Genomic DNA, 8,708 nt, shown 5'->3' with positions numbered 1-8,708 from the left:
GTGGTGACGAGTAAGATGTTGGACTCCTTCTCGCCGAAGGCTGTAGTTCAGAGGGGCGGCAAGACCTCCGGGAGGCAGCGGCTGAGGGCTGAAGGGGCCAGCTCTGGCAGGGACAAGTGCAGAGGCCCCTAAGGGGAGGGGTCTGCCGTGTGCCCGTAAAACCAGCTGGCCAGGGCAGGGACCCAGAGGGGGACACAAGCCGGACGGGGATTCGAGCTAGAAATCTTGTTTTGGGGACACTGGAAACCCACGGAGGAGACCCCTGACGGGGCCGTCATAGGTTGGCTGGATGATGGCTAAGGTGTTCTGGGAAGTGGAGGTGCCCCGCACAGCCATCTACACAAGGACAGCTCAGGACTTTAGGGGGCGTGGCCGCCATCTGTTGTGGGTATTTGGGGAGGGAGACTCAAGATGCATTGAAACAAGAAGCTAAGTTCTGAAGAGGGCGTGGGCCTCCGGTTCAGGCCCAGACACGCTCGTTAGAAATCCCCCGACTACTTCCCTGGCTGCGGGCTCCGGGTAAACAAGGCATAAAACACAGCGTTTGTGCGTACACGTGTGTGCGCGCGCGCGCGTGCGTGTGCACGTGCGTACGGTGGAGTCAGAGCGTGCCTGAGCCCCCTCCCTCCGGCAGGCAGTCACCACGCCGACACAGATAAAAAACCGTACATTTTATACAGTTTGTGGTTCAGAAGCAACAATATGCAACACGGTGGAACCGCCAGTCCTGCCCTCACCCCACCCGGACATGCTCCTTCTGACCCCCCACCAAGGGGCAGAGACCCCAACTTGGTTACAGGCCCCTGGGCACTGCGGAGCCCTCCAGCTGAGGCCGGAGTGAGGGGGCCCTTCAGCTGGAACTGTGTGTGTGGAGAGGGGGGGGGGCCACAGGCCATAGCCTCTTCTCCCCAAGACCAGGGGCCGAGTAAAGCTGAGGGGAGGCTTCGTGGGCTGGGCCCCCATCAGGAGGAGCTTTCCGGGACACCCCACAAGGCACTGTGACCAGATGGAGGATGGCCCCCGAACCTCTCCCAGCCTGGAGCCCGGCTGGTTCTCCCTGTGCCAGCTCCCACGGTGGCTGGGGGGGAAGGGGGGCGGGCAGAAGGAGGAAAGGCATCTGGGTCGGGGTCCCCCGCTGGGCAAACAAGCCAGGCGCCCCGCTGAGCTGGCAGGGACCCTCTTCCGCTGCTCTGGGCTCCTGGGGTCCCCCATCTCCCTCGCCAGCGCCCCCTAGCTTTCCGCACGGGCAGGAACGAATAAATAAATAAATACCACCCCGCCCGCCCCCCCTACAGCTGGCTCTCCTCCTCCTCCAGGGAGCGGTTGAGTCCGGGGATGAACTTGAGCAGCCGCCGGCGGAAGCTGCGGTACTTGGCCTTGCGCAGGCCGGGCCCGCACAGCGCCTGCTCGCGGGCCTCAGTCCAGAGCGCGCCGGGCGCGCCGCCGCCGCCGCCGCCGCCGGGGCCCGGGCACCGCACGCTGGCGCTGCGGCTCAGCCCGGCCCGCAGCCCCGGGGCCGGCGCCTCGATGGGGCCGGGGCCCGGGCCCGGCGCGCGGGCGGGGGGCGGCGGCGGCGGCGGGGGCGGCGGGACGCCCTCGAAGAAGCACGTGTGGTAGACGGCGTCCTCGGGGTCGCCCCCAGCCGGCCGCGAGCCCCCGCGGGGGGCCCCGGGCGCGGCCAGCAGCGGTCCGAAGGGCAGGGAGCCGGGGAGCAGGCCGGCCCCGTACAGGCACGAGCGCACCGACTCCAACGTGTCGTAGATGCTGGGGTCCTTCACCACGAGGCCTGCTGGGGCCAAAGACGGGGGAGGGAGGGAGTCAGAGGGCACAGCTGGGGGGTCATAGGGGGATAGGGGGGGGGGGGGACACAGCAACTTCCTATTAACCATCTAAGTGGCCCTGGGCAAGTCCCAACGCCCAGTCCCACTTCCCTGCCTGTCAAATGAATGATGCACTCCCATCCTTATGGGGACCGCCTAGGTGTGGCACATGAGCCACGTGGGGGACTGTAAAACCTGCTCTCTGAGCCTTGGTGTTCCCATCTGTAACATGGAGAGACTTTCCAACACTGCCTTCAGAGGACTATTGAGAACAGAGTAGCCACCAGTCCAGGGCGGTTTTGTACCCAAAGTCGTAGCTCAACAGACCGCTCTTCACTTTGGAAGGAGCCCGCTCACCAGTTCTGGGGGGGCCACGTGGCTGAGGGCGTGAGGGTATCAGTAGGGGCACAGATTGCCCTTCACCGCGGCCCCAAGGTACTCACCGTGCACCAGCCGCTGCTCCTGCACCATCAGGGACCTGTATTCTCCCCACTTCTCATACAGGGTTTGCTGCAAGACACGCCCCCGCCTCCCGGTCAGGAGCCAGCCGGAGACCGGCCGGAGGTGGGTCCAGACTGAGGGATCAATCGCTTGGGGGGAGAGGGGGTTCACAGGGGAAACCTTACGGTGAAACGGAGGTTCGGATAACTGACCCCCTGAAGAAACGTGAGGCTGCAGGGGCGGGGCCGGGGAGAGGGCGGCGGGAGCCGGCCATTATCCGGGCTGCGTTACCTTCAGGTACTGCAGGCGAGCCTCCAGTTCCGCCTTCCGAATGGAAGTTCCATACAGAGTTTCCAGCCTGAGGGGGTTGGGGAACCGAAGGCTGAGTGAGTGCCCGCCCAGGATGCAGAAACACCAAGACAGGCTGAGCTCAGCTCAGGGCTCCCAGGGACCCTGGCGCCTGCACGCACCTGAGAATGTTGCCGGATGCCTTGATGATGTCCACGATCTCTCGGTGACGGATGCCTTCCACGTTCAGGCCGTTGACACTGGCGATGGTGTCCCCTGCCGGGCAGAGAGGGGGATCAGGTCAGCATCTGCTCAGTGCGAGGGAGGATCCCAGGCAGAAAGGGTAGGGGCAATGACCCCACAGAACCATCCTGAACTCCCCCTCCCACCACCCCATGGCTGTGGGAAGAACCTGTCCAGGCCCAGACCCCAGCCTAGGGGACAGCCCCTCTTCGACCCAGCCCCACACTCTACCCTCAGGAAGCTCTGACCCCAAGGGCCGAGCCCGCCCAGCAACTTCGGGCTGCCCCCGGAGAAGGTTGTTTCAGTCTAGCCCAAAGGCTGTCATGAGACCCAGACAGACAGGGAGGGGGCAGGGTGAGCAGCACCGAGCTGAGAACTAACACCGGCCCTGGGCAGGAGTGTGGCTCATCCCCTGTGCCACTGCATAGCCTCCTGACCCCGGGCAGGGCAAACCGCCCTGGGCATGACCCCAGCTGTGCCCACCTCGGGGATCTGGAAGGAGAGTGGGGTGAACCTGTTTTGCAAAGTTGCAATATACCACTTGGCCATGAGGGGCTGCTGGTGAGTGGGCAAGCAGGTGAGGGCTTCGGGAAGAAAATGGTAGCAGAATTGGGAGGGGCCCGTTCGTGCAGTTTCATGCTGCTCCTTCCTGGGACTTGGGACTCTAGACTTGGCCAATCCCCAGGGTCGTCTCCTGGAGGCATCATTTCCCTGTTAGAGGAAGTCACACAGGTACCCCAGAGCTGGGCCAGGTCAGGGGCAGGATAGGCCCTGACCCCTAAGATCAGGCAGATCGAAGGGAAGGCTGCTCCTTGCCCAGCTCCTGCAGCCGCTGGGTTGCCCAATTGCCAGGAGGAGGCAAAACATCATCAGGCAGCCCTGACCGGTTTGGCTCAGTGGATAGAGTGTCGGCCTGCAGACTGAAGGGTCCCAGGTTCGATTCTGGTCACGGGCATGTACCTGGGTTGCGGGCACATCCCCAGGAGGGGGTGTGCAGGAGGCAGCTGATCAATGTTTCTCTCTCATCAATGTTTCTAACTCTCTATCCCTCTCCCTTCCTCTCTGTAAAAAAAATCAATAAAATATATTTTAAAAAATCATCAGGCATTTACCCGGCCCTGGCTCCTCTCCAACTATAATGTGAGGGCATGTCATTGCCCCCATTTATTGAGGAGACTGCTAGATCACATGGTAAATGGCAAATGTGCCTGGACCAAAGCCTGGAATCTACCCATTCTTTCCGGCCTTCCTAAACCAGGGCAAGGGAGGGGAACTGTTTTAGAGAGAGTTCTTGCCCCCTCTGTTGGGAGTAAGGGTATACCCCTTCCCAGAGCCCTGCGTCTGAGCTCAGGCCCCACCTGGCGTGAGCCCAGCCAGCTGGGCAGGGCTCGCCTCATGAACCCGGCAGACAAAAGTCACCATCTCCACTCGCTGCTCCTCCCGGTGGTGAAGGCCGTAGGTCTGTAACAGACGAGGGGACCCCTTAGTCCTGGGTTGGGGCAGAGCCCCCACATTCCTCAGACTGGCCTCCCAACCCCTCACTTGCTCTGCACCCAGCGTCTCCCACCTGGATCTCAAAGCCGAAGGTCTGGTTTTCCTCCTTCTTCAGAGTCAGCACTTTCCTGCAGGAGACACAAGGGCCATCTCATCAAGGCTGTCAGCATTGAAAGGAGCTTGGCAGTCCCGCAGCGTGGCCTGCCACTGCCGCCGGAGCCGGCTCGGGAACAGCCCGTCAGAGCTCCCTGTCTCCAGGGACAGCTCATTCGCAGCACAGGTTGCTGGAATGTCCTCCCCGTGCCCAGCCGAAATCAGCTTCCTCCCGCCGCCCAGAGTCCATCCAGCCTCCGGTGGGGGGGGCACTGGGAAGGTCCAGCTCCCAGAGCTGGTGGAGGAGCTGGATCATTTCTTAGTCAGTTCCTCCTTCCTCTGAGCCCCAGAGTGGCACTTACTGAGTTAGCGAAGGCTCTAAATTCAGCCCCAGCCTGGAGCCTCCTCTGATCCACAGCCTTGGGAAGAGGGCTGGCCCTGCGCCCTGCCCCCGCCCTCCCCCTCCGCCCCCCCAGAGGCCAGTCACGAGGCTGAGCCCAGACCACAGCTGCTCCTCCCAGCTTCGGTGGGGCCGGCCCACCAGATGTGAGCGCTGGGGGGAGGGGAGCCTCAAGGCCGCCCCTTCCCGCACGCTCGGAGGGCCTGCCCACTGGACACAATGGTCTGGAGCGGCTCCAGGTCCTCGCCTGCTGGGGGAGCCTAGAGTTTCCTCTGCCCACTCCGCCCCCTTCCTTCCCTCCCCGCCAGAGGCAGAGTGAGAGCAGCTGCCAAAGGCCCCTTCGCGGCTCCTCGCCTAGGAGAGGCCCTGGAGACCCGGGTCCCCGGCTCGCAGCCTGACCCAGATACTACTCCCCAAGTGCTGAGTGGCAATTCCCAGCCGGAGCCCTCGGAGGGGTTCGGGAAGGGAGCAGGGCGGCTGAGGAGTCTGTGTTTATCCCAGGGCGCTCGGGTTTTCTGGAAGGGCTAGCAAACTTTTTCGGCAAAGGGTCAGGCAGTAAATAGTTTAGGCTTTCTTTTCGGAGTTCATTCAGCCTCTCATACACGGTTCTTTGTTTTTATTTTAACAACCTTTTAGACGTATAAAAACAGCTCTTCGCTCAGGCACCGAGCAGGCCCATCTGGCCAGCTGGTCCGTTTTAGAAGAAGCCAGGCCCAGACCGGGACCCGGCTGAGTGGGGCCCGGAGCAGCACTGAGGTCTGCGCTCCCTCAGACCCTTCCTGGCAGGGCTGCCACGGGATGGGGCGGGTTCTGGAAGCCGGGGCAGCGAGACTGAAGCAGCTGGACACAGCTCGGCTACGGTCTGGGCCCTCTGGATTGGCTGGGGCTGGGAGGGCTCAGGACCCTGGAAACTTCTCTTACCTTCCTCACCTCCCAGGTCCAGGCCTCCCGAGGGAGGGGACATTGGCAGGGACCAGAGGTGGGTTGAGGAGCATCTGATGACTCAAAAATAGGGACTCTTTCTGTGCCACCCCCTTCACACAGCCCACACCCACACCCACACCCACACCCACACCTGCCCCTTACTTCACAGGAGGGAGCCACGCTGAAAGGGTGGGAGAATGACTCCCCCGGGCTGGGCGAGATACTGTCAGGCTGCCCCCCACCTCCCCCAGGTGCCTCCCCGCTTTGAGCCAGGGCAGGGGCAGGGGTGGTGGTTACTCACCGCTGCTGCTCAGGACTCTGGCTGAGATTCTTCCAGCGGAATCCTGAACCCTGGGCAGGAAGATGTTAGAGTCAGGAAGGGGCAGGTGAGAAGAGGGCTGTCCCTGAGCAGATGCTGAGGGCATGGCTCTGGGAGGTTCCCCGGCCCCAGCACTCCCTGCAGGCTGGTCCCAGTTGCACATCTGCTTAACTACTTGCTAAGTCCACTATCAGCGTCACCCCTCGGCATCCTCCCCGTAGGGGGACTGCAGAGACACACAGTCCCGGGTTCCAGACACACGGACCTCTAGGCTCGCACTGGGGGTGGGTGTTGCACTCATCTCGGCAGAACAGTCTCCACCCCGGGGTGCGAGGGCCCGGGCCTCGCAGACGCCCGTCAGGGCGCTCCAGAGACCGCCCGCCAGGCAGGCCTCTCCTAATCTCTCAGCCGCAGACAGTGGCTTGGAGCGCTGGGCTCCGGGCCCAGGTCTGAGGGCGGGCAATCCCAGCCCAACTGCGGGGAGGCAGGGGCCAGAGGGGCCAGAGTATTTCAGGGACCTGGGCATTGGATGCTTTCTGGGACAAGAACAAACAAACAAACAAAATCCTTAGGCCTCCAACGTGTCCTTAAGTCTCATCATATTTAGGAGAGAGATTGGGAGTTCTTTTTGTTTGTTTATTTTTGGGGGGATGAAAGAGCAGAGGGTTCCTGACTCTTTAGGGCCCTTGAGAAACTAAAACAGTCCTTCCCTACCCCCTACCCCTTCTCTCCCCCTAAAGTATTGATCCTCGGAAGATAAGTCCCAGACCAGCCACTGTCCCATGAGCCCAAGGCGCCCTGGGCCTTCCTGGTTGGTGCCCTGGTTAGCTCTCCTCACCAGCCTCCCCAAGGCTCGGAAGATAAGGGGACTAAGGGGACCCTCTTTCTCCAGAGCCAGAGACTGACCTCAGGGGTGGGGACACTTCCCAAGGGGCCGGGGAGGAAGCACGGGGCAGCCCAGAGAGAGACCCCTTTGTCTTTCCACCCTATTTTCATAAAATGCAAATCCTCAACAAGCTGTTCATTGTGTGGGGGGAGCCGAGGGCCAGGGGAGGAGGAGGAGGAGGAGGGGGACCGAGCAAGGAAAGACCGCCAGCCCCCTCTCCTAACCTGGGTCTGTACCCCCACCCCGGCCCCCTGCTCAGAGCTCGGGCTTCCCTGGGGCCAGAGGAAGAGCCCGCGGAGGAGGGGAGACGCGGAGGGCAGGCGAGGCCCGCATCCTTCCTGCCCCGCGGGCGCCTGGGACCCCTCCCACCGCGTCCGGTCCGGCCGGTCCGGCCCGGCCAGGTCCCGGAGCCGTGACCTCGCCCCCCGCAGGGCGGCAGCCCCGGCCCAGGCGCCCAGAGCCCGCTCCGAGGGGGGAGCGCCCCGGACCGTCCTCTCCACCGGGACCCCAGCCCGGCCCCGCTCCCCTGCAGGAGCCCGCGAGGGGCCCTCGGGCTCCGGGAGGCAAGGCGCGGAGGTGCCGGCCAGCTGGATGAGGAGGAAAAGGGGGTGCAGGGGGGTCAGGAGGGAGAGCCCCGAGATGGGGCGGCGGCGAGGCGGGGGCCAGGGGCGGGCAGCTCCAGGGACGGGGCCGAGGGAACTCGGCTGGTCTGGCCCTGGCCGTGGGGGGTCGGGCTGGGGAGCATAGCGGCGGACTGGGGGGCCCTGGGCGGGATGCTGGGAGGGTCGCGGGGGGCACAGGTGGGGGTGCTGCGGGCTGGAGGTCCGGGTAAGGGACTCCGGGGCGGGGTAGCGGCCCGGAGGGTCCGTGAGGCCGGCGGGGAGGACGCACCTTCCGGCGGGGCAGGGTGCCCCCCGACACGGCGAGCGCGCGGTACAGCTCGGCGGGGTGGACGTCCTCCAGCGCCGCGTACAGCGCGTCCCCCGCGGGCCCGGCGCCGGCGGCGGCTGCGGGGGCGCCCGAGGCCGGGGGCCGCGCCGGGGCCCCTCCGGGGGCGGGCGCCCGGGCGGCGGGGCCGGGGGCGGCGGCCGCCTCCTCCTTCGGCGGCGGCTTCCGGAGCCGGCGGAGGGTCATCGCTGCGGCCGCGGCCGGCGCCCCTCGGAGGCGCTGGCTCCGCCGCAGGCGACGGGCTGCAGCTCGGGGTGCCGCCGGGCGGGCGGCGCCTCCCTTTATAGGCTCCGCGGGCGGGCCGGGCGGGGCGGGGCGGCCTCCCGGCGGCCAAGCCCCCAGCGCAGGCCCCGCCCCCGGGGGCGCCCGGAGCCCGGAGCCCGGAGCCCGGAGCCCGGAGCCCGGAGCCCGGAGCCCGGCGCGGCGCGCGGGGAAAGTCGGGGAGCGGAGCGCTCAGTGGGGGGACCTGGCCACGGACGGGGAGAAAAGGAGGGGGGGAAAGCCGGGCGTCCTGGGCGGCCCCGGGTCTCCGTGGCCCCTGGGGGAGGGGGGCTGGGGAGGGGTTCGCTGGAAGAGGTGAACCTCTGAGGGAGGATGCTCTGGGGACTCGGGGACCCCTGGCGGTGGAGGAGCGGGAAGGGGTCCGGTGAGGAGGGGTGCACCCAGGGGAGCTCCGGGAGACCTGGGAGCTGCGGAGGACGGTGGGCCAGCGGAGAGGCCCGGGGCTGTGCAGGGCTCACGGAGGGCGAGGCCAGGCTCCCCAGCGGAGGTCAGAGAGGCCTCCTCCGCCCCCCAAGTCAGGGGAAGGAAAGGGGTGGGAACCCTGGAGACGGTGGGCTTATCCCGGCCGGC

General features: G+C 65.5%; 1 protein-coding gene across 2 annotated transcripts; it reads right to left on the bottom strand.

The window, feature by feature from the left end:
- Positions 1 to 658: 658 nt before the first annotated feature.
- On the bottom strand, positions 659 to 8,123 carry TAMALIN (trafficking regulator and scaffold protein tamalin). 2 transcript variants are annotated; one of them, XM_036458340.2, is made up of 8 exons: positions 7,800 to 8,123; positions 6,005 to 6,054; positions 4,360 to 4,414; positions 4,151 to 4,253; positions 2,732 to 2,825; positions 2,553 to 2,619; positions 2,264 to 2,330; positions 659 to 1,786 (listed from the first exon to the last, which is right to left on the bottom strand). In XM_036458340.2, exons 1-8 carry the CDS (start codon positions 8,040 to 8,042, stop codon positions 1,290 to 1,292), a joined length of 1,176 nt encoding a protein of 391 aa, XP_036314233.1. In that variant the 5' UTR covers positions 8,043 to 8,123; the 3' UTR covers positions 659 to 1,289. The 2 variants fall into 2 exon arrangements, with proteins under 2 accessions (XP_036314233.1, XP_036314234.1); XM_036458341.2 differs by lacking the exon at positions 7,800 to 8,123 and adding an exon at positions 6,288 to 6,495.
- Positions 8,124 to 8,708: the final 585 nt, after the last annotated feature.

Source organism: Pipistrellus kuhlii, unplaced genomic scaffold, assembly GCF_014108245.1.
Source record: "Pipistrellus kuhlii isolate mPipKuh1 unplaced genomic scaffold, mPipKuh1.p scaffold_m20_p_3, whole genome shotgun sequence".
In the NCBI taxonomy this organism is placed as follows: Eukaryota; Metazoa; Chordata; class Mammalia; order Chiroptera; family Vespertilionidae; genus Pipistrellus; species Pipistrellus kuhlii.
The sequence above is the reverse complement of the archived record's forward strand: the minus strand, read 5'-3'. Positions and strand labels throughout refer to the sequence as shown.